Source organism: Xyrauchen texanus, chromosome 22 (genome assembly GCF_025860055.1).
Source record: "Xyrauchen texanus isolate HMW12.3.18 chromosome 22, RBS_HiC_50CHRs, whole genome shotgun sequence".
Classification (NCBI taxonomy): domain Eukaryota; kingdom Metazoa; phylum Chordata; class Actinopteri; order Cypriniformes; family Catostomidae; genus Xyrauchen; species Xyrauchen texanus.
This window is the reverse complement of record NC_068297.1, coordinates 8,371,927-8,396,226: the sequence shown is the minus strand read 5'-3', so window position 1 is coordinate 8,396,226 and position 24,300 is coordinate 8,371,927. Positions and strand designations below refer to the sequence as shown.

General features: G+C 39.5%; 1 protein-coding gene across 50 annotated transcripts in view; it reads left to right on the top strand.

Moving 5' to 3' along the window:
- Positions 1-24,300, top strand: part of si:ch211-266g18.10 (titin) — a 65,516-nt gene that overhangs the window by 12,530 nt on the left and 28,686 nt on the right. For 46 of the 50 annotated variants that reach the window (XM_052153117.1, XM_052153111.1, XM_052153120.1 and 43 more), the window contains exons 13-74: positions 51-146; positions 856-888; positions 2,015-2,062; positions 2,147-2,194; positions 2,388-2,435; positions 2,650-2,697; positions 2,929-2,979; positions 3,085-3,135; positions 3,224-3,271; positions 3,538-3,579; positions 3,682-3,729; positions 4,152-4,199; positions 4,294-4,341; positions 4,704-4,742; positions 4,823-4,870; positions 5,015-5,062; positions 5,135-5,182; positions 5,269-5,316; positions 5,405-5,452; positions 5,627-5,674; positions 6,071-6,109; positions 6,195-6,242; positions 6,414-6,461; positions 6,577-6,621; positions 6,761-6,811; positions 6,921-6,968; positions 7,735-7,776; positions 7,875-7,922; positions 8,359-8,406; positions 8,493-8,537; positions 8,679-8,726; positions 13,887-13,931; positions 14,067-14,111; positions 15,392-15,430; positions 15,516-15,563; positions 15,644-15,691; positions 15,793-15,837; positions 15,928-15,975; positions 16,130-16,177; positions 16,298-16,345; positions 16,439-16,495; positions 16,619-16,657; positions 20,204-20,248; positions 20,360-20,407; positions 20,517-20,555; positions 20,631-20,678; positions 20,766-20,822; positions 20,947-20,991; positions 21,074-21,118; positions 21,949-21,996; positions 22,132-22,179; positions 22,386-22,433; positions 22,555-22,602; positions 22,820-22,867; positions 22,960-23,007; positions 23,094-23,150; positions 23,343-23,387; positions 23,482-23,529; positions 23,630-23,677; positions 23,875-23,919; positions 24,032-24,085; positions 24,219-24,266. In XM_052153117.1, the coding sequence (XP_052009077.1) occupies positions 51-146; positions 856-888; positions 2,015-2,062; positions 2,147-2,194; positions 2,388-2,435; positions 2,650-2,697; positions 2,929-2,979; positions 3,085-3,135; positions 3,224-3,271; positions 3,538-3,579; positions 3,682-3,729; positions 4,152-4,199; positions 4,294-4,341; positions 4,704-4,742; positions 4,823-4,870; positions 5,015-5,062; positions 5,135-5,182; positions 5,269-5,316; positions 5,405-5,452; positions 5,627-5,674; positions 6,071-6,109; positions 6,195-6,242; positions 6,414-6,461; positions 6,577-6,621; positions 6,761-6,811; positions 6,921-6,968; positions 7,735-7,776; positions 7,875-7,922; positions 8,359-8,406; positions 8,493-8,537; positions 8,679-8,726; positions 13,887-13,931; positions 14,067-14,111; positions 15,392-15,430; positions 15,516-15,563; positions 15,644-15,691; positions 15,793-15,837; positions 15,928-15,975; positions 16,130-16,177; positions 16,298-16,345; positions 16,439-16,495; positions 16,619-16,657; positions 20,204-20,248; positions 20,360-20,407; positions 20,517-20,555; positions 20,631-20,678; positions 20,766-20,822; positions 20,947-20,991; positions 21,074-21,118; positions 21,949-21,996; positions 22,132-22,179; positions 22,386-22,433; positions 22,555-22,602; positions 22,820-22,867; positions 22,960-23,007; positions 23,094-23,150; positions 23,343-23,387; positions 23,482-23,529; positions 23,630-23,677; positions 23,875-23,919; positions 24,032-24,085; positions 24,219-24,266 (2,964 nt within the window). The remainder of the gene's footprint in view (positions 1-50; positions 147-855; positions 889-2,014; positions 2,063-2,146; positions 2,195-2,387; positions 2,436-2,649; positions 2,698-2,928; positions 2,980-3,084; positions 3,136-3,223; positions 3,272-3,537; positions 3,580-3,681; positions 3,730-4,151; positions 4,200-4,293; positions 4,342-4,703; positions 4,743-4,822; positions 4,871-5,014; positions 5,063-5,134; positions 5,183-5,268; positions 5,317-5,404; positions 5,453-5,626; positions 5,675-6,070; positions 6,110-6,194; positions 6,243-6,413; positions 6,462-6,576; positions 6,622-6,760; positions 6,812-6,920; positions 6,969-7,734; positions 7,777-7,874; positions 7,923-8,358; positions 8,407-8,492; positions 8,538-8,678; positions 8,727-13,886; positions 13,932-14,066; positions 14,112-15,391; positions 15,431-15,515; positions 15,564-15,643; positions 15,692-15,792; positions 15,838-15,927; positions 15,976-16,129; positions 16,178-16,297; positions 16,346-16,438; positions 16,496-16,618; positions 16,658-20,203; positions 20,249-20,359; positions 20,408-20,516; positions 20,556-20,630; positions 20,679-20,765; positions 20,823-20,946; positions 20,992-21,073; positions 21,119-21,948; positions 21,997-22,131; positions 22,180-22,385; positions 22,434-22,554; positions 22,603-22,819; positions 22,868-22,959; positions 23,008-23,093; positions 23,151-23,342; positions 23,388-23,481; positions 23,530-23,629; positions 23,678-23,874; positions 23,920-24,031; positions 24,086-24,218; positions 24,267-24,300) is intronic. The other 4 variants (XM_052153103.1, XM_052153106.1, XM_052153108.1 and 1 more) reach the window with 4 other exon arrangements.

The window sequence follows — 24,300 nt, the reverse complement described above, 5'->3', positions numbered from 1 at the left end:
TCAATTGAAGTTGATAAAGAAATCAACATAGGTATTTAAATCTGTTCTAGAAAAGCACATGAGAGAAAAGTCTAATAAAAAGATCAAGGTGACTAAAGTGGATGAAGAACTCCCTCTAAAAAAGAAGAAACTTGACGTGAAATCTGGTACGTATATGTGATGTACTAACACCAGTAGCATACATTAGATAAATATGGCTCTGCTTCCTCATTAGAGTGAAACTGTCTGAACGTTTATGCTAAATAGCAACCTAAAACATTATTGTTCTGCATCAGTTCCTTTCGATATCTTTTTGTAACATGTGAAAATGTCTTACAAAGTGACCCAAATTGAACTCTAACCCTTTTAAATGATTAACCCACACTATGCAGCTTTTTTCATCATTATAATCATGAAAAAATTAGCATAGTCTGGGCTAATAATAATGATTATAATTTATAATCATTATTGTGCTGCTTGACATCTTAGTCCTGATGTTGAAAATGCAATTTCGTTCGTTGCTTTTATTGCTGTATTCAACAAAAAATGCTTAAAAAGCTTCATTTTAATGTTGCTGCATCATAGGAACATGTTTTGCCAGGTATTATACATGGTAAATTTGATTTAAATATGACTAAATCAACCTGCTAACACTAGGATATAACAATAAAAGTAGTTGTATGGGTCATAGATTATGCACTGAAAATTGAGAGAAAAAGCAATATTTCAATGGCATTAGAAATGAAACTGAAGCAGTCACATCATCAAATGTCACATCTTGATACTTTTTCACAAAGCTGATAAAAAAAAAAATGCATAAACATCAAATGAAAAACTCAAAAATGTAAATTGAATGTGTACAATTCTTTCACACAGAAGCTGAGGGAAAGGTTACACCTGCAAAGAAAGGTAATCGCATTCAATCACTAATCTGCTTTCAACATGGGGTTTTATGGAAGCAAAGATTCCCACTAATGATCCTGTAAAGCAACTATCATTTATTTTATGATATTATAACTGATACATGTTGATATGTTAAACAACATGTATCAGTTATAATATCATTATATGGTGATTATGGTATGAACATTCTTTTACTGCTATACAGTAGGGAATTAACGAGAAATCGTATCACTACTTTACATTTAAAAACCATTTCCCATCTGACTATTACACCTGTCTAAACGCATAGAAAATGTTCCGTATAATAAATCTGTGGATCCTGTAATACTTTAAATAAAAATACAAATTTGCAGAGGGCCTACATTGCTATATTCTCTTTCAGATGATGTTAGCTTGAAGGTGGCCAAAGCCATAGCCATCTGAATACATGGTCCATTTTTTTGTATTCTTCTTCATCAATAATAGTATCACTGACTGGTACTGCCACCCCCTATACCTCCAAAACATATTTAAATAATAATAATAATAATAACAATATTTTCACAATCCAATGCTGGCAGGTATATTTTATGGTATTGTCTTTGTCATTTTTGGAGCTTAACAGTAGGCCTGTGGTGCCCGGAAATGGACTGATTCGGTCCCTTTGCTCATGTTAACTCGTGGGAACATCATAGTACTGTATGATAAGAACATATTAACATTGTTTTGTTGCCATGAAATATTATTTTGATGCAAAGAGATCCTTTTCTTGTGTTGAAGTGTTTAAATGACATCTCTTCATGGCCATTTTACATTTGCACTTTATATTTAAGTCAGGCTCCTCGTTTTATTAGTTATTAATACATTATTAAAGATGATAATAATGATATTGATGTTTCGTTCGCGAATGAATCAATGTTTCTTTACGACTCAATGTTTTCTCACCACATGAAAGACGCTAATTTGTCCCCATCTGCTGGCGGAAAAGAAGTGATTCGCATTAATGGTCAATTAATCAGTGAATTAATTCAAAAGACTCGATTCAATTGGATGAGTCAAACCCTCACAACTCATTCACATTTGTTCTATGAGCTTGACTAAATAATGACAATCAATATTTTTTGGTGACCTCTTCCTTTAATGTCTATCATAGATATTGAGATTGACAAGAAGAAAGCAAAAGCTGTTCTGTTAAAGAGAGGTAGGGCCAAATCTTTAGAAAATGGCATTATGTTTTTAATTTATTTCAAAATATCCGGACATAAATTGTTAATTGTATTTACAGAAGCTGAAGTGGGTAAAGAAGAGACTAAACCAGCACCATCTAATAAAGGTATGATGCTGTTTGTTCTTACAGTACATCACCGATATGAGTAAATAATTGCAGTTTAGCACATGTTTAAGCAATTTGCAATAAGAGGCTAAATAATGTCTCTTCAAATTAAGCTTTCTACTATATTTAATAAATTAGTAAGTCAATTTACAATTTCAAAAGTAGGATTCTGATAATTGTGTTGTGTCACCAGAGGTTAAGGTTGCTAAAGAAAAAGCTAAAGAAGGCCCTGTGTTGAAAGGTATCGTTCTCCATCACATCTATGTCCTGTTTTTCAGTTTTGCTCAACTATAGGCTACATTAGGGTTTCTTATATATATTGCACTGTATGTGTAAAAATGCGTATTTTAGACATGTCTCTTTTGTATAGAAGATGAAGATGCCCCAGTGAATTTCAGTCTGGAAAACTGTATATTGCTATAAGCCTTGGACTTAATTATTTGTCGCTTTTGCAGAGAGTGAAGTTGTCAAGGAAAAACACAAACCCCTTCCTGCTAAGAAAGGTATTTTCCTGTATGTGTTCACTATAATCTACATAAGTATTCCCCTTTTTTTGTAGATTATAGTAATGTAATAAAATCTCCATGTGACTTTCTGTAATTTGACATTAACGTTTACTTCTAGCATAACCTGAAAATATTGCATATGAATTTAAGTGTTTATGTGCATTTGTAGTGTGATGACTATTGTTAGCTCAGTCATCAATGAAACAATCTTTTTTTTTCAATCTCAAGAAGCTGAAGAGATCAAGAAGGAAAAGGCTAAACCAACTCCACCAGAAAAAGGTATTTCTGCCCTGTAACATAAAAATGTATCATGCAAAGTTATATGATTTCATACAACATATTTTTACAATGTTCTCAAAGATGTGTCTACAATTTGTTTGCTAGTTGCTGAGACTGTAAAAGAAAAGGCTGAACCTGCAGTTGTGAAAAAGAAAGGTAGCTTGCTCTGGATTTATTATTTTGCATTTACTGTCTTGCATAAATTAACAGATTATATAAGAAGATTGTTCCAAATACTTTTCAGAACATGACGTTACTAAAGAGAAGTCCAAGCCTGCACCTTCCAAAAGAGGTACTATGCTTATATTTTCTTCCCTTAACATTTTTGTTAAATATGTGTCTTTAACAACATGTAGAATATTTAAGGATAACAACGGCACTCCATTTAAGGGTAAGTGATCCTTTAATTTCTGTTTTTACGATTTCCCTGCAACATTCCAATTTAAAATCTATATGATTAAAATGATTAAGCAGGTATATGCAAACAAAGGAACATTCTGGAACTGATGCATTCTGTTGATTCATTAAGACATTTTGCATTTCCATTTGGCATTACAGAAGGTGAAGTTGCCAAAGAAAAACCTAAAACTGTGAAGAAAGGTATGCAATTATATGGATCAAAATTGAGCTGAATGAACTGCAGAAACTGCGGCTTATATATTTGATATTAGATTTTCATATTTGTATTTTATTCACTTCTAGAAGCTAAAGGTACTCCGGAGAAGGTTAAACCAGCTCACTTAAAGAAAGGTATGACTTGCCACATAAAATAAATTCCTTTCAAAACCAAAGGCAAGTCTTTTCTATGTTCCATGAACTGCTGATGTTGATTTAATTACAGAGCCTGAGGAAAAATCAGTAAATTCTTCTACGTATTTGGTCACTTTTCAAATCGGAACCCCTGCTCAGACATTTAGATTTATATAAAAATGTAATGTCTTCCTGTGTTGAACTGTATCTACAGTATATATTTATGTGATAATTATGGAAAGAGTGAAACAACACTGTTGATATGGGAAACTATTTATATTTTAAATTTCAAAAGCAAAGGTTGAGACTATATTTTCATTTTTTGTTGCAAAATCCCTCCTGTACTTCACTTTTGTATTCTCAGAAGTTTATTGTATCTTCTAGTTTCAGTTATTTCAATTCGGTTTTCCTTTTTCTTACAGATGATGAAAAGATTAAAGAGAAAACAAAGCCATCACCAGAAAAGAAAGGTGCTCAATTTTAGATTGTCAGCTAATTGATTCATGTAAATCGTTTGTCTACTGAATTCAAATGTTAACAAAACATGCCATGTCACACTTCTAGAGGATGAAGCCCCTAAGGAGAAAGCTAAACCAGCCCCTGTGAAAAAAGGTATCACTTTTGACAATTAATTTATGTATTTTGTTTTAAAATATTTATATGATGTTAAGTTTATGGTAATAACTGCCAATAAAACTTAATGAATTAAAGAGCCTCTCGTCTTCAAAGAGAAACCTTCTCCATTTCCTGCATTTTCTTATTAACAGCAGGCATTAAAAATAAGGAAAACCAAAACTGAATATACATGATCTTTATACTCCAAAGGTTATGTTTTAATAGGCATACAGTTCATTTGGGCTTCAAATGTATTCAGATCATTTCTTGTTTAAATAAAATGTAGGGACTGTAAAGAAATGTAGAGAAATTATAAACACTATTATATTATATTATATATTCACTTCTATCTTGTTCAGAGCTTGAAGAGAAACCAAAAACAGCTCCTGTGAAAAAAGGTATTAAGTACATTTTCATTTTTTAATTTACTGTTCAATGCATTGGGCTAGACTTACTTACTGTTATTATTGATATTTAGAGCCTGAAGTTGCAAAAGAAAACGTTAAACCAGTACCTTCAATGAAAGGTAAAATCTTATATTGAGAATTGAATATTTTGTCTTTGTTACAAACATTTACCGTTATACCATGTGCTGTTATTCAAGGCATAGGACATAGTATGAATATGAGTATACTACTCATTTTATCTCCCTAATTTTTGATAATTACAGATACTGGAGATACTAAGGAGAAAGTGAAACCAGCCTCAGCTAAGAAAGGTACTGTTTAATTTGGTTGGAATTGTGCATTTGTGTGGGAAATTTTTTTGACAATAGTGCTCACATTTATAGAGCCTGAGGTTTCCAAAGAAAAGTCCAAGCCAGAACCCTTGAAGAAAGGTAATATGATTCTGTTACTTTCAGTTGTGCATCATGCATATTTTGAAATAATTATTACATACAGATCTAATTGAAATCTTGCACAGAGGCTGAAGCTGTTGAAGAGAAGGCAAAACCAGCTCTAGCCAAAAAAGGTACATGTGCTCTGTATTTGTTACCTGTGTAACAAATATCCTCTTTCCTGAAATGTGCCATTTCTGATACATTTCGATGCACTTTTAGAGGCCAAGGTTGCCAAAGAGCCAGCTAAACCTGTGGCCATAGAAAAAGGTAAGCTTTTCTAAGAACTATACATTATCTGATTAAAGAATGTTTTCCTTTGGCTTTTAAAACAAGTTACATGAACTAAAGCCTTAAGTTTTCAAGGAACAGAAAGATTCATTATAAATGTGTGAACAAGACAATTTGCTGCAAAGTGCCGACTCTGTCTCTTATCTTGTTCAGTGGATGAAGTCGTCCAAAAGAAGGAAAAAACAGCTCCTGTAAAGAAAGGTTTGTCAAAAATCAACATGATCCATATCAAATATTTTACTGCATTTGATATTGTCTGACTGTATCTGAAGAATTATTTAATTGACTTCATTTGTTTAGAGGCTGAAGATATGACAAGGCAAACCAACTCTTAAGAAATGTATTATTATTTAATAATTAATAGTTTTAAAGGTAGTTTCTGTAGTACATTTTTAATTGTAGTACACATTTTGTGAGCATCTCATTTTGATAGGACTGTTTTGTTTTTTAAATATGAACATGAAATCACTTATCAATTAAGATACAGATGGTTTCGAAACAACTGAACCAAATTCTGAATATTTAACTCAGACATACTGTAGATTACACACTGCAGAATTATTTTACAAAACTGTTTTGACTTACATATTTTTTTAGAGCCTGAAACTATCAAAGAGGAGAAACCTTCAAAGAAAGGTACTGAAAGATTTTACTTCAGTGGCAGCTACAGTCACACTCCTATTCCTGTAAAATGCTGAAGATGTTTAATTTATGTATTTAGAAGCAGAAGCTGTTCAAGAAAAGCCCAAGCCTGCTTCTATAAAGAAAGGTATATATTACATACTGAGTGATTTTCATTTTATTCTTGCCAGTCACAAGCTATATGTTAATTCCAGGTTGAAGTTGCCTAAGAAGCCGATGCATTTACGCCCGATATTTGTTTTACCTGAACATGAACAAATTTAAAACACTGCATATATTGACTTCCATTCATTCACAGAGCCTGAAATGACAAAAGAGAAGGAAATACCTTTACCTTCAAAAAAAGGTGCATTAAGTTAAGATCTGTGTTTTTGTGCTTTTCTGTGAGAAGTTTAAGAAGCAAGCATATTTAAAATCACTTGTCAAATAAAAAGCACTTGACTTTCTACTCTGTGTTTCAGAGGCAGAAGTTAAGGAGAAAGTTCAGCCTGTTGCTGTGAAAAAAGGTATAAGCAAGTTCATTTAAGTTTATTTAGTTATATGATGCTATACAAATATATATAAAAACAGATCTATCTTAAAAAATGAATCACCATTCAATATTCAGGTAGACATGCAGTTATATTATATCACAATGTTTTGCAGAACCTACGGTTGCAGTAGAAAAGACAAAAACAAAACATTCTCCAAAGAAAGGTATAATTCATATACATTTTTTTGGATACTGAAGCTATTATAAATAAGTCCATGTATTAAGCTGCTTTTTTTGACATGTTAGGAACTTAAATGTCCTTCTGTTTTGTAGAGCCTGAAGTTACCAAAGAGAAAGAGAAACAAACACCTCCAAAGAAAGGTGACAAAGTGCATGCTGTTTATTTTAAATGTTTGCAAAATTGAATACCAGACTACACTCAAAACTATGTTTCCATATTCAAAGGGTTTTTTTCTGAAAGGGGTAGATCACCCAAAAAATTTAAATTCTCTCATGATTTACTCACCCTCCTGGCATCCCAGATGTGTATGACCTTCTTTCATCTGCAGAACAGAAATTAAGATTGTAAGAAGAATATTTCCGCTCTGTAGGTCCTTACAATGCAAGTGAACGTGTGCCAAAATTTTGAAGTACCAAAATCCACATAAAGGGAGCATAAGTCTCTTGTGGTTAAACCCATATCTTCAGACACAAAACAGATACATTTTCTGTTTTGTAAATAAATATATAAAGTAATATTTATCATTAATTCGCATACCTGCCCAGTGGGGGTGGGGGCGATATGCACAAAGAATGTGAATCACCAAAAACCGAAGAAGAAGAATGTGAAAGTGAGGTGGAGATTGACTGAGCAGGGAGGAGAATTTAAAGTAAAAAAAAAACACATATGATATCACTTCTGAAGATATGAATTAAAACACTGAAGTCATCTGGAATACTTTTATGTTGCCCATATGAAGATTTTGGAGCTTGAATATTTTGGCACCCATTCACTCACATTGTATGGACCTACAGAGCTGAGATATTCTTTTAAAAATACTTATTTGAGTTCAGCAGATGAGAGAAAGTCTTACACATCTTGGATGGCATGAGGGTGAACTTATCCTTTAAACCCAATGTTTTACAGAGCCTGAGATAGCCAAAGAAAAAACCAAGCCACCAAAGAAAGGTACTTCAATTTCAATGCAAGCAATTATTCTTTTCTTGCCAGTTTTTTAACATATGCTTATCTTTCTCTGAATATAAATGTAATCTTTACAATTTTAGAAACTGAAGTCATGAAAGAGAAATCTAAACCAGCCCCTGAGAAGAAAGGTTTGGGTTATTTAATAATTAAATTGACATTTTCTACAAATAAATGTTTAGGTATTGTTAATGGAAATCTCTTGAATATATATATATATATGGTAACACTTTACAATAAGGTGTGTTAACATAGTTAACAACATTAGTTAACATGAACTAACAATGAACAATACTTTTACAGCATTTATTAATCTTAGTCCATGTTCATTTCAACATATACTAATACATTTTTAAATCAAAAGTTTTATTTTTTAACATTAGTTAATACACTATTAATTAACAATGAACAATTGTATTTTTATTAACTAACATTTATAAAGATTAATAAATGCTATACAATATATTATTAATTGTCTGTTCATGATACCCAATACATTAACTATTGTTAAAGAATGGAACCTTACTGAAAGGTGTTACCAAAGAAATCACATCATTGGCATTTCAGAGGCTGACATCATTAAGGAGAAGGCAAAACCAGCTCCTGTAAAGAAAGGTATGCATATTAATTTAAGAATCCCCAACAAAATGAAAGAATATCCTAAAATGTTTCTGCACACATTAACATTATTATTATTGCAGAGGCTGATGTTGTTAAGGAAAAAGCCAAAGCTCCTGAGAAGAAAGGTTTGTGTTACCATTATTTTAGACTAATTTGTAAATGCATCCTTTGTCAAAGATACAGTTAACATTCAGCTAAGAATATTGAAAGATAATGCTCAAAACATTTAGCAGTTGCTAAATATGTTCACGTCACTGCCATTGTAGAAGCTGAAGTCATCAAGGAGAAAGCCAAACCAGCTCCTGTAATGACAGGTATAGATATCATTTAAATCATTTTTTATACACTGTTTCTTTCCACTGTATGATTATTCATCACATTAAGTAATACTGTTTCAAAGAGCCTGAAGTTGCTAAAGGAAAGGTACCTGAACCAAAACCCCTAAAATTTTCATTTTCCAAAAATCACTAAATTTAATAATACAAGACTGTGGCAGCGGGGGCGTGGTCAAGCGCCCGTCCGGGAGAGAGAAGCGGTAAGGGCGCTCACACCTGGGCCAAATTATGACTAACACCTGTCTCTAATTTCAGTAGAGTGAGGAGAGCGGTTAAAAGGCCAACAGCCGGAGAGCAGAGACAGAGGGGAACAGAGCAAGCCAACTGAGTGCGCTTGTGTGTGTGTGTGTGTATATATAAAGTGGTTGTCAGACAGACGAATAAAAATTCCTTACCTTACGCTGTATCCTCCGCTTCTTGTCCTCCTTCCTGTGAGGGTGTCACACTGGTGCCGAAACCCGGAAAGCAAAATGGAACAGAGTCGCCCCATAGAGTCCTCCCAGCTGGCTGAAGTCCTCCAGTCCCTCGCGACACTCCACCAGAGCCACCAACAATCCCTGCTTGAGCTCCGCAAGACCAGGATCGCCGCTTTTTTGAGATCATGCGGGCTCAAGCAGAGGACCGGCACGCCATCCGGAGCCTCCTCAGCCAGGAGGCCGCTCCAGCCGCAGCCGCGACCCCGACACCCACGCCACATTGCCCCCGCCTCGTTACAGAAGATGGGGCCGGCGGATCGACCCAGAGGCCTTCATCGACCTCTTCGAGAGGACGGCGGAGATTTGGGGGTGGCCCCAAGAGCAGTGGGCAGCCCGCTTAGTCCCTCTCCTGTCCGGGAAGCACAACTCGCGCCCAACAGCTGCCGGCAACAAGCCTCCTGGCTTACCACGACTTGGCGTAAAGCCATCCTGCAACGGGTTGGTCGGTCCCCAGAAGAAAGCCGCCAACTCTTCCGGACCTTAAAGCTGGAAAAATCCGACCGCCCGCTTATGCGTCGCCTCAACGGCTCCGCGGATGCGTGTCGGAGGTGGCTGCTTGCGCTGGACCGCGGCGCCGAGGAGCTCGTCGACCAGGTGGTACTGGAACAGTTTGTCCAGCGCTTGCCCCGAAGACGGCCGAGTGGGTCCAGTGCCACCGCCCGGCGCCGCTGGAGGAAGCCGTCCGGCTCGCTGGAGGACCACATGGCGGCGGTTCCTAGGGCGGATGAGCCCTCTCTGTCTGTCTCCCCTTCCCCTGTGTCTTCCCCTGTTTTTTTTCCCTCCCTCTTCCCTCTCGCTCTGCTCTCTCCCCAGGGTCCGCTCCTGCCCCCCGCAGGCGTGGAGCGCTCGCGACGCCCAGCTCCCCGGTCTTGGGAACACCCACCAAGCCCTTCTCCATCCTTCAGCCGCCTCCTCCTCAGGCGGGGCCTCGCCAGCACGGTGCGGCCGCAGCGCCTGGGCCGGTCTGCTGGAGGTGCGGGACCCGACCACTTCCGGATCAGTGTCCGCTGATGGAAATAGGGGCGTGGTACGGGTCTCCGATGTTCCACAGACTGCCCCGATCGAAGCTGGAGCGCATCGGATTCGGTAAGAATCTAGGGTACATACCAAGCTTTGCTGGATACCGGCTGTAACCAGACCACCATCCACCAACGCTTGGTTCAACCCGGGCTTTGGGCTCAGCTAAACTGGTGAGGGTAGGTGTGTGCACGGGATATTCACAAATATCCCGTGGTGACTTTGGCGATCAAATTCAGGGAGAAAAGCATAGTGTAGAGGCAGCGGTTAGTCCCCGCCTCACCCATCCGCTAATTCTGGGTACAGATTGGCCAAACTTTAGGAAATTATTGAGGGAGTTTGCGCTGATGGGTCCTGCGTGAAAGTGAAGGGGTGTGTGATCTGCGAGGCTTTGGCGGGGAGGCGGAGCCAGGGCCGCCCTCTGCTGCTCCGAAAGTGACGGGAAGGGGCGAGGTGGACTCTCCTCCGGAGTTCCCGGAGGGGACTTCCTTGGAGCAGTCGCGGATGAAACCCTTAAGCACGCTTTGACCAAGTGAGAGTAATCGATGGTCAACAACTCCGCCGGGTGTCGCCGCCTCATATCCATACTTTTCGCTGATCAATGATCGCTATACAGGGTGACGAGGACGTCCAGACAAAGGAAAAGTAACTCAATTGTTGATTCCACGGAGCCGCCGGAAATGGTTTTCCAGGCGCTCACTATAATCCTATGGCCGGTCACCTAGGGGAACGAAAAACACTTCTCCGCCTAATAGCCCGCTTCTATTGGCCGGGCATTGGCGGTGACGCCCGCAGGTGGTGTGCGGCGCGTCGTGAATGTCAGCTGGTAAACCCACCGCCACCCCAAAAGCGCCATTGCGCTCTCTACCATTAATCGAGGTCCCCTTCGAAAGAATTGGGATGGACCTCGCCGGGCCATTAGAACGGTCAGCACGCCGGACATCGCCGTGTTAGTCCTAGTGGATTACGCGACGCGATATCCGAAGCAGTGCCTCTGAGCAACATCTCCGCGACGCAGTGTTGCAGGGGCACTCTTCAAGATAATCTCCCGGTGGGGATCCCGAAAGAGATCCTCACCGACCAGGGCACAACGCTTATGTCACGAAAGCACTTCGCTAACTTTACGAGCTCTTGGGCATTAAATCGATTCAAGACTAGCTGCTACTCATCCTCAGACAGATGGCCTAGTGGAACGGTTTAATAAAACGCCAAGAACATGATTCAGTAAATTGCATACCCATGACGCCGAGAAATTGGGATAAGTGGCTAGACCCCTGTTATTTGCAGTACGAGAGGTCCCGCAAGCCTCCACCGGTTCTCCCCGCTTGAGTTGTTGTACGGACGACGCTCCACGCTGGGTCCTCGATGTCATCCGTGAGAATTTGGAGGAGGGACCTTCTAATGCCAAAAATGAAATTCAATACGTTCTTGATCTTCGAGCAAAGCTCCACACACTGGGGCTGACTAACACAAGAGCATTTGCTCCAGGCTCAAGAACGCCAACGCCGGCTGTATGACAGGGGTGCTCAGCTACGGAATTTGCACCGGAGATAAAGTGCTTGTATTACTCCCAACATCAAGCTCAAAATTACTCGCCAAGTGGCAAGGACCGCTTGAGGTCACACGACGAGTAGGGGATCTCGATTATGAAGTCAAACGCATCGATAGAGGGGCGCGGCCAAATATATCACCTCAACCTCCTGAAATTGTGGAGGGAGGAGGCGGCCTCTGTGACGCTGGCCACGGTAGTTCCGAGAGGGCGGAGCTCGGACCGGAGGTAAACAAAAACTACAACCTTAACACTCCGGTCACTTGTGGGGACCAGCTCTCACCGCTGCAGCTCACAGAGGTTTCTGAGTTACAAAAGAGTTTGTGGACGTGTTTTCCCTCTCCCGGCCGCACTGAACCTCATACAGCACCATATCGAGACCGAGCCGGGCGCTGTGGTGCGTTGTCGCCTTATCGCTTACCCGAACATAAAAAGAAAGTCGCTCGGAAGAATTAGATGCAATGCTCGATATGGGCGTAATAGAGGAATCCCACAGTGATTGGTCCAGCCCGGTTGTTCTTGTTCCCAAGAGTGATGGGTCGGTTCGGTTCTGTGTGGATTACAGGAAAGTCAACGCTGTGTCTAAATTTGACGCTGCACTCAATGCCCCGTGTTGATGAACTGCTCGATCGGTTAGGTACTGCTCGATTTTACTCGACCCTGGATTTAACAAAGGGCTATTGGCAGATCCCCTTGACACCAATGTCCCGCGAGAAAACAGCCTTCACCACGCCGCTTGGATTACACCAATTTGTGACGCTTCCTTTCGGTTTGTTCGGGCCCCAGCCACGCTCCAGCGACTCATGGATCGGATCCTCAGACCGCGATACCGCATACGCCGCTGCCTATTTGGATGACATAATCATCTATAGCAATGATTGGCAGCGCACATGCAACATCTGAGGGCCGCCCTGAGATCGCTGCGGCGGGCGGGCTCACAGCAAACCCTAAGAAGTGTGCGGTTGGGCGGTGGAGGTACGGTATCTGGGGTTCCACTTGGGTCATGGCCAGGTGCGCCCCCAAATTGAGAAGACTGCGGCGACATGCGACTTGCCCTAGACCTAAGACCAAAAAGGGGTGAGACAGTTCCTGGGGCTGGCTGGCTATTACAGAAGGTTTGTGCCTAATTATTCGGACGCCACCAGCCCGCTGACTGACCTCACTAAAAAGGGGGCTCCAGATCCGTCCAATGGTCGGAGCAGTGCCAACAGGCGCTACGCAGATTAAAGCTGCACTTTGTGGGGGCCGCTTTACATGCACCTGATTTCTCTCCCTTTTATTTTGCAGACGGACGCTTCAGACAGAGGGCTGGGGGCCGTACTCGCAGCTGGTGGAGGGAGAGGAACGCTCGGTGCTGTACATTAGCCGAAGCTCTCCTTAAGGGAAACTAAGTACAGCACCGTGGAAAAGGAGTGTTTGGCCATCAAGTGGGCGGTCCTCACCCTCCGCTACTACCTGCTGGGGCGGGCCTTCACCCTCTGTTCGGATCATGCCCCACTCCAGTGGCTCCACCGCATGAAGGATACTAACGCCCGGATCACCCGCTGGTATCTCGCTCTCCAGCCTTTTAAATTCAAGGTGATCCACAGACCGGGGTGCAGATGGCTGCCGCCACTTCCTCTCCAGAAATGGGGAGTGGTAGGCAGGCCGGATGACGCCCGCCTGAGTCGGGCGGTGGGGGTATGTGGCAGCGGGGCGTGGTCAAGCGCCCGTCCGGGAGAGAGAAGCGGTAAGGCGCCACACCTGGGCCAAATTATGACTAACACCTGTCTCTAATTTCAGTAGAGTGAGGAGAGCGGTTAAAAGGCCAACAGCCGGAGAGCAGAGACAGAGGGGAACAGAGCAAGCCAACTGAGTGCGCTTGTGTGTGTGTGTGTGTATATATAAAGTGGTTGTCAGACAGACGAATAAAAATTCCTTACCTTACGTTGTATCCTCCGTTTCTTGTCCTCCTTCCTGTGAGGGTGTCACAAAGACCCTAGATATGATACATTATCCTGCTTGCAGCTATTTCAGAGGGTGGAGCTGGTAAAGAATCCATGCATTAAGCTGCATTGTTTGACATGATTAGTACTGAAATATTCCTCTTATTTGTAGAACGTGAAGTTACTAAAGAAAAGGTTGAATCAGCCCCTCTGAAAGGTAAAGAGCTCAAATATATGTTGTTTATCATTTAACATTTGCAAAACTGAATGCCAGACAAGATCAAACCTAATAGAGATATTTTCATATTACAAGTTTTCATCAAAAAACAAATCTTTTTTAACCCTTTTTCAGTTGAGGTTCCAAAGGAAAAGACAAAACCAGTCCCTAAAAAGGAAGGTACATATCCAGTTAGCCTTTCAATTGAAAACCACTTATTATTACATTATTTTAACCTCCCGAGACCCCGGTGTGACCGCTGTGTGCATTCCCTTTTTGATTTATAACAAGTTGCGCCTAATTAACAAGCAGAAAACAACACCAACAACAAAAATTATTCTATAGCCAATAGTTGTCCTAAAAATGTATGTTCACATATGTGGACAGCGGGACTACGTTAAGATTTTCCATCCAATATTTTATTATGTGTCCAGGAGTGTGGGTTATTCATGTTTTTGAGACGATATAGACATCGTAGCTGATTTTCAATAAAGCTGAATTAATAATTCTTATTTCAAGTAATGGCCATTCATCTATGTACTAATTATCATTGTCCCATGTCTGCCAAACATCATCTGCAGCCTGAAACTGAATTATTGGTCAGATTTTAGGAGTGAATGCACTTAGCTGCATAAAAAGCTATAGGATGCACCCTTGCTCCCTATTTAGGGAATGACTTAACCTCCAGTGTGCTGTCTGTCTGCACTGGTCTCAGAAAAGTTAGAAATGCACCTTATTTTCATCCTAACTCAATATAAAGCCTTTGCATGAATATATATGCTTATTCTCAATGTGAATATGCATAGAGAATACTGTACATAGGAATGCATATCCTAATGTTAGTGAATAGAACCGTACAGTATAGTGATAAACAAATTAAAACAATAATACAATTTATGAGCAAATTGACCCACAGATGTGTTAATGTTGAAAAATATTCAAAATAATTAACATGTTCAACTTTTGAGGGAACGCGGCCCTAATATCAACATATGTGGACATCATGTTTATCAGCACGTTGACACGTGAAAAATGAATAGATTTTTATAAAGCCACATATCAAACGAAACTAGAAACGCTATTCTTTACAACCAAAGGTTTCAATAAAAAAAAATTAAAAAAAACGATTTCTTACCTGAGGCACTTTTGTTGGCGCTGCGCCCGTAGCAGTGCTTCCTGGAAATTAACATTACACTGTTGTGTTACGTGATGCGGTGTGCACCCTTTAATAATAGTGTAGAGTGTTGCGAACAGTATAGTGAAGCCAAAATGCATAGTCCACACATGTGGACGCGGGGTCGCACGAGGTTAAATGTAATTAATTATGACTGTTGTTTAATTGCTGCTGTGCTTAAACTTATACTACAGAGAAGATTATGAAGAATGTGAACATTTGACAAGTTTAGAATAAACTCATTGAAACATTTTCTATTCTAAAGTCAAGCCTGCATGTTTTGCAGAACCTGAGATAACCAAAGAGAAACCAAAGCCAAAGAAAGGTATTTGATTCGATTTATTTGTGAGAATAATGCAAAATAATTTGTGAGATGTTTTCTCTAAATATTTATATTTGTACCCTTTTAGAGGCAGAACCCATCAAAGAGAAAGCCAAACCAGCCCCTAAGGAGAAAGGTTTGATTTACTATGATGAATTAAGTTAGAATCTAAATATTTACATTTTCTAAATATTTTTTACATTATTAAAATGATAGGGGCTGAAGCCATCAAGGAGGAAGTTAAACCAGCCCCTGAGAAAAAAGGTTTGAGTTACCATTATTTTATCTTAATGTGTGCTTTCTGTGTTATTTACCCAAGCAAATCCCATTTACAATTTTGAAATATTAATATTACAATTTACAAGCTGAAGTCATCAAGGAGAAACCTAAACCAGCTCTTGTAAAGAAAGGTATGGATGTCAGTGAAATCCCTCTGCATAGTCTGTGTGTTTTACACTGTATAATGATCATTCATCACACGAAACAATACTGTTTTATAGAGCCTGAAGTTGCTAAAGAAAAGGCACCTGAACCAACACCAGAAGGAGGTGAGCTGTCCCATCAGGTCGTTTTACTGTAAACATTTTACCAAGTATTAATCCATATCTCACTAAATATTAAGCTGAAGCTAAGATTGTTTAGAAGGTATGTTTTAAAATGCATTGTTTGGCATGACTGAAACATCCTTATTCTGTTTTGTAGAGCCTGAAGTTGAAAAGGCTAAAGCTAAACCAGCCCCTAAGATGAAAGGTTTGATTTACTGTGTTATCAATCAAATTATCATTATTTCTTAGCTAAATTAAAGATTACGATAAGGGTTTTTGTTTCTCTCTCTCTCTCTTAAATGTTTTTATATTATAATTATTGTAGAGGCTGAAGTCATCAAGGAGAAAGTTAAAACAGCTCCTGCAAAGAAAGGTATTTATGTCTTTTAAATCCAGCATGTACTTTAGCTTTACAATGTATTTACACTATATGATTATTCTCACATGACACAATACTGTTTTATAGAGCCTGAGGTTGCTAAAGAAAAGGCACCTGAACCAACACCAGAACCTGCAATGAAAGGTGTTAATAAACAGTGCAAAATATTTATGCTTTATCTTTTAATATTTGCAATGTTGAATACCTAACTGAATACTATAAAGGACGTATTGATATTCCAAGTTTTACTTTACTTCTCTTTTTCAGTTGTAGCTCCAAAGGCAAAACCAGTTCTTGACAAAGAAGGTATATATCGTCATGGTTACTGTTGTAACCTCCCTTCCCTGATGGAGGGAACGAGATGTTGTGTTGATGTAGTGACACTAGGGGTCGCTCTTGAGAGCCCCGAACACCTTCTATTCTTTGAGAAAAGGCCAATGAGAATTGGCGAGTGGAATTTGCATGCCTCTTCCCCAGACATATGGGTATAAAAGGAGCTGGAATGCCACTTCATTCAGGTTTTGTGCTGAGGAGCCAAGACAAGGTCACGTCATGGGCGCCAGATTGTGCCCCATCCCTGAAAAAGAAGGTCCTTCCTCAGAGGAATCTGCCAGGGAGGTGCTGTCGCGAGGAGTGTGAGGTCCGAGAACCAAGTCTGGGTGGGCCAGTATGGGGCCACAAAGGTGACTTGTTCCTCGTCCTCCCTGTATTTGCACAGGGTCTGTTCAAGAAGACTCATTTGGGGGAAAGCGTATTTGCGCAGCATCCGGGGGCTCCCGTCAGGGAATACCAGAACGTGCAGTGGGAGGATTCCCGGAAAGCGAACATGTCTACCTGTGCTTTGCCGAATCGACTCCAAATCAGTTGGACCGCCTGGGGGAGGAGTCTCCACTCTCCGCTGAGCGTGTCCTGCCATGACAGCACGTCTGCTGTGGCATTGAGGCTGCCTGTGATATGAGTGGCCACACCCTCCACGACCTCGTCAGTTCATCGTGCACCTCCGGGAAGAAAGGGACCGGGAGGGGGGATGTAGCCATAAGTGGCGCCCCGAACCCAGGAACCAATCATCAAGCCACGTGCATTCAGGGGAGGGTGGAGGTTCCAATCCAGCCCGATACTCATGGCAGCCCGGGCAAGCATGGCAGTCAGCTCTGCCTCAGACTGGGCGAGCAGACCCGAAGGTGGCAGCCCAGTTGAGTCATCGGAGTCCGACATCACAAGTGCGCTCTCCGATGCAGCGATTGAAGACTCATCCTGCTCGCAGACCCCAAAATAGACGTCATGCTGGCTGTGAGGCAGGCTGGTCTCATTTCGGAACCAGACGGGAGCAAACAAGCGTGCTGGGGAACAGGAGGTCAGTGGGGAATTACCTGGCGAGACCACACCCATTGAACTCCCCAAATTGCCTCCAGCACCAGCCAGGACGGCCTCATACCCGTGGGTAGAAGGCCCACCGCCGGGGGGGCGGTTAGAGTGGCTTTCCCGCAGAAGAAGGAATGACGCAACTAGTGTTGTCACGATACTAGAATTTCTAACTTCGATACGATACCTTGAAAAATATCGATATTCGATACCATTTTCGATACCACAGAGAAAAAAACTGCCACAATATTAAGAGGGTAGAACTGTCTAGAACATGACAATGAGGTATATTTTACATGAACAAAATGTCCTGAGGTATTGCACTTGTTCAAAAGCCTCTCAGATTGCCATACATTCAAAAACCAATAAAGTGCAAGTAAATAAAAAGTGCAATCTTTTGTATTTCCAAGTCAAATCAAATCCAATCTCAATGTCAACAAAAGATACTTAAACGTCAAGGGGGTGTTGACTAGCTTTCATAAGGTCTCTCGCTCTCTCCCTCTCTGCCGTGCTCACGCTATGTATGTTGTGTGCGCGCTATCTATGTTATGCGTGCAGTATGTTCTGTCTCGCATGTGCGCTATAGATTCCGGAGATTTGAACTAAATTGCGGGCATCAGGGAGAAGCTATCAATATGCGGGAGACTCCCGGAACTTCCGGGAGACTTGGGATGTCTGGCTTCATATCAAAAATATTTCCAGATAGCACTCCTGCTGTGTTCTTTATCAAACAAAACTGGTCGCTGAGCGCCGCATGCACTCGCCATCTTTACATTCACTTCACTTTTGCTATTTAACCAGAGCGAATGAGAGGAGTGCGAGTGTGTGTGGTGTTTGTCAACGCGCCTTTGGAGAGAAGTGAAAGTGACAGTTCGGCTAGTATCGATACTTAGGGAAATTAGTATTGGTACCGTTCAGATATTTCAGTATCGATATTTATCGAAATATCTATATTTTTGACAACACTAGACGCAACCGCAACGTTGCCATGGTCATATTCTCGCAATGAGAACATGAACCATCCTCAAATGCTGCCTCAGTTTGATGGCTGCCCTGACACGTGCGGCAGCGCCCGTGGCCGTCAGAAGTGGAGAGATAACGACCGAATGCAGGAATCACACAAAGACGGAAAGGTAGCTTTATAAAGATGCATTTTTAAAAAGACATTCAACGTCAATGTGTGTGCTCTAATAGAGAAAATATACTCTTTAGCAGGAATATACACTCTTTTAGCGCTGTCGAAGCACCCAGGGGCGAAATCTGCACTCGTCGAGCTGAAGGAGAGAAAGCCGCTGGAAATGCACTGTATAACCAACAGCATACACTTCTTAAGAGGTGAATGGAACAGTAGTAGTACTCAGCTTGCTGATAGTACAACCGCTCGGCTCCAAAGAACAAATCTGAATGAAGTGGCATTCTAGCTCCTTTCATACCCGTATGTCCGGGGTTTGGCATGCAAATTCAACTCGCTAATTCTCATTGGCCTTTTCTCAAAGAATGGGAGGCGTTCGGGGCTTTCAAGAGTGACCCCTAGTGTCACTACATCCACACATCGTCGAGTGAGTGACAGAAGGGGAACCAACCTTTAAATTCAAAATACTTTAAATGACACAGTACCTCACTGATGAACTAATGCATCATCAGATGTTAGCAAGGTTTCAAAGATAGTCAATTTATAACTGCTGTGTTGTTAAAATGCTGCAAAAGAATGCTGTGTAACAGCCCGGTTGAATCAAGGAAATTCGCTCTCTCACTGATGCTGTCAGTTTATTGTCTTTAATACCTTCACAACTCCATCACAACACCATAAGAGCTAGAACAGATCAATTATCAAAATTATTGGAATTTGTAAATAATTCACGTACATATAAATGAAACAAACAGTAGAATATATAGCAACAAAATTACAAGATTAATACTAACATTTATTATAAACAACTTAAAATTACTTATAAATGAAACAAGCACATATAAAACAATTATAAAGACAAGATATGCTATGTAACATTATACAAGTGCATAAATATACATGATGTATAGCCTACCTTGTACGCCTTTCCAACCAGGTGCTAAAAAATATACACAAAAAACATACTACAAAATAAAAACAAACAGCGAATAGATGCCTAAATTCACTTAAAGGTGACAATACTAGAATTCAGATCGGTGAATCCGTCTGTCAGCAATCTATCTGTATGCGCGCTCTTTGTGCGCGAGCGATCTGTTCGTTTTTCCGGCTAGCGGCCTTTCAAAATAAAGGTCTCTATAGGTTAAATAACTTAAGAGTGCAAAGTAAACTTCCAAAATATAATAAACACAATATTAAACTAATATTAAGAAATACAGAATTACGATAACATCAGAATAATATATTAATGCCCAAAACTAATTTAAATAGCTGAGGGTTATTTACATGCTGTCATGAGACAAGTGTCAATTTACTCTTGCAGTTCAGATGCTATTCTAAAGTTAAATCCGCATGTTTTGCAGCACTTGAGGTAACCAAAGAAAAGCCCAAGCCAGCACCAAAGAAAGGTAAACTCTACTTTTAGTTTGAGCATAATGTCAAAAAACGAATTCCAATGGCCTGAAAATGTTAATTGTTTGCTTGTTTATACATATAAATGTATATTTATAAACCATTAGAGGCAGAAGTCGTTAAGGAGAGGGCTAAGCCAGCCCCTAAGATGAAAGGTTTGATAAACTGTGTTAAGAATTAAATCACCAATTTTCCCAACAACATTCATGATTATGCTAAAAAAAAATACTTTTCCTAAATCTTTTTACATTATCATTGTTTTAGAGGCTCAAGAGAAAGCTAAACTAGGCCCTGAGAAAAAAGGTTGGTAATTAATGTATTGTGTGGTTTCTTTTGCACTTACCTTAAAATCTCTAAATTGTATTATTGTCATTTAAGAGGCTGAAGTCATCAAGGAGAAAGTTAAAACAGCTACTTTACAAAAAGGTATGGATGTTTATGAAATCACCCTGTATTCTGTTGTTTTCCACTGTATAATGATCATTCATCACACAAAACAATACTGTTTTATAGAGCCTGAAGTTGCAAAAGAAAAAGCACCTAAGCCAATACCAGAACCCTCAAAGAAAGGTATTATATACCAGAATAGCTCTCTTTGAACTTTTGCAATTTTGAATACATGCTTGACTCTCATACTGTATACAGTATATTTCCATTTACTAAAACCCTGATTTATCTTGTAACCCCTTTTCAGTTGAGGTTTCAAAGGAAAAGGCAAAACTAGTCCCTGAAAAGGAAGGTAAATGTGTTGTTATGAAACAACTGTCAGCTCACATCTAAATTTTAACAGTTTTTCTAAAGTTAAACCTCATGTATTGCAGCACCTGGGATAACAAAAGAAAAGCCAAAACCAGCACAAGGGAAAGGTAAATCCTTTTTTAATTTATTTGTGTTAGATGGTAATCGTTTTCTTTTGTATAAATACTCCATATTTATTGATTGTTTTATATATGTGTGTATTAATTTAGAAGTTGAAGCTGTCAAAAAAAAAAGTTAAACCAGCCTTAAACAGCCTGTCTACACCGGACGTGAGAGGTCTGTCATGTCGCGTCAAAAACAAAACTACCCCATTATAATCAATGGTGCTGTCTACACTGGAAGTGTTCGTTGCGTCCATTACGTCGACTAGAAACGGGTGTCACGTTCCGTTTCGCACCGCAAACGCTGATGCTCCTACACAAATTAAATGGTTTAGAATGTACTTGTCAACAGCGCCCATTGTAGACAGGGTGTACCTAGAAAGGTTTAAGTTACTGTTTTAAGAATTTAATCACAGGGGTCTGCGTAGTGAGTAAAGATTCTGACTACTTCCCCTGGAGTTCATGAGTTTGACTCACAGGACATGCTGAGTGACTCCAGCCAGGTCTCCTAAGAAACCAAATTGGCCCGGTTGCTATGGAGGGTAGAGTCACTTGGCTTAACCTCCTCATGGTTGCTGTAATGTGGTTCGCTCTCGGTGGGGCGCGTGGTGAATTGTGCGTGGTTGCCGCGGTGGATGGCGTGAAGCCTCCACACGCACTATGTAACGCGCTCAACTAGCCACGTGATAAGATGCGTGGGTTGACGGTCTCAGATGCGGAGGCAACTGAGATTCGTACTCCGCCACCCAGATTGAGGCGAGTTACTACGCCACCATGAGGACTTAGAACATATTGGGAATTAAATCACGTTTATTTTTACATTATCATAATTTTAGAAGCAGAAGTCACCAAGGAAAAGGCTAAACCAGCCCCTGAGAAGAAAGGTGAATTAAATCTTACACTCTGTTAAAGATCACCCTTGTTGTTGTATTTTAGAATTAGACTCAGTCTAATTTAAAGACAATGCTAAAGGAAATCTATTACAACCTGAAAATGTTTTCACATCCCTGCCATTGCAGAGACTGAAGTCATCAAGGAGAAGGCTAAACCAGCTCCTGTAAAGAAAGGTATAGATATCAATGAAAAATGTATATCTTTTATCAAGACATTTTAAGATAATGCTAATGCATTTTCTTTATTTTGTTACCATCTCAATATTAGAAGAAAGGTTTGGTTTTACAATAAAAAAAATTTTAAGCAAAAGTTACAATATTATACTAAAGAGTATGTTTTGCTTTCTCTAATTTGTTTTATTTATTATTTAACACTTTAGAAGCTGAAGCAATTAAGGAGAAAGTTAAACCAGCCCCTGAGAAGAAAGGTGAGAGTTTCATGTGTGATTTTACTTAAGTTAAATATAAACAAATTAAAGTAACAAGCAAGCCCAAGAAAATGTAACGGTTATACTAATGTCTAAACGTTTCGTATCACTTCTGTTTCAGAGGCTGAAGTCATCCAGGAGAAAGTTAAACCAGCTCCAGTAAAGAAAGGTATGGGTGTCATTGAAATCATTGTGCGTGTACTGTTTTTTTCTACCGTATGATTATTATTCATCACATGACACAAGAGACTGAAGTTGCTAAATAAAAATGGCACCTGAATCTACACCAGAAATATGTGTGTTTTCTCCCTTCAGTCCTTTTAGGACATTATTCATGAAGTTGCTTTGCATGAGTGAAACTGACACATCCTTATTCTGTTTTGTAGAACCTGAAGTCATCAAAGAGAAAACAAAACCAGCCCCTAAGAAGAAAGGTTTGATTAACTGTGTTAATAATCAAATTAGCATTGTCCCTAAGCAAAATTTGTAGTTTCTTTAAACATTTCCTATATTGTAATTATTGTAGAGGCTGAAGTCATCAAGGAGAAAGTTAAACCAGCTCCTGTAAAGAAAGGTATGGATGTTTATGAAATCACCCTGTATTCTATTGCTTTCCATTGTATGATGATTATTCTCACATGACACAATACTGTTTTATAGAGTCCGAGGTTGGTAAAGACAAGGCACCTGAACCAACACCAGAACCTGCAATGAAAGGTATTAATATGTAGAATATGTATATAGCGTACTGTACAGCAGTTTATTTGTTTTAAAATTGTGCAATATTAAAAATGTAAGATTACATTGTTGCTTTAATTTTCTAGAAAAGATTATGAAGTGTGGTGCCTTGAGACAAATTAATTGTCGTCATTACCTGATATTCTAAATTTATTGGTCTGTGTTTTGCAGAACCTGTTATAACTAAAGAAAAGCCGAAGCCAGCACCAAAGAAAGGTACTTTAGTTTATTAGTGAGAATAATGTCAAGACGTTTTTCCTGGGCCAGTTTTAAGAGAACGATAAATGCTTTAATATTTTCACCATTGTAGAGGCTGAAGCCATTAAAGAGAAAGCTAAACCAGCCTCTAAGAAGAAAGGTTTGATTTACGTTGTTACCTATCAAATTAACATTATCCATAAGCAAAGTATAAGATTATACAAAAGAGAGTAATTTATTTTCTCTAATTCTTATTTTAGAGGTTGAAGTCCTCAAGGAGGAAATTAAACTAGTCCCTGTAAAGAAAGGTAGGTGTTACAGTACTATTGTTTTAACTTCAAGTGTGTTTTTATGCTATGTTTAATATCAAATAAATACTATTCCTGCTAATCAAAGGCAATGGTAAAGATTTTCAGTCTGTCTGTATTTATTTTTTTCTTATTATCTTTTATTAAATTGTTTTTTTGCATTTTTACAACATCTTTTACAATCGTTGTGTTTTCAGAGGCTGAAGTCAAGGAGAAAGCTAAACCAGCTCCTGTAAAGAAAGGTACTGTATATATAAAACACACTGCATGCTGTTGCTTTACACTATATGAAAATAATTTATGAAAAATAAAATACTGTTTAATAAAACCAATTATAAAATGCCAATTTTATAGAGAAAGTTGCTAAAGAAAAAGCACCTGAGCCAACACCAGAACCTGCAAAGAAAGGTATTCATATACAATATATGTCGTGAGTGCTTTATCCTTTTGAAATGATTCAACGTTTTTGCTATGCAAGAATAGCAAAATGGAAAAATATATTTCACTTTCTCTAAATGTTTTTATACTTTCACCATTTCAGAAGCTGAAATCGTCAAAGAGAAATCAAAAACAGCCCCTAAGAAGAAAGGTTAGATTTGCTTTGAGAATCTAATGAAAGTTTT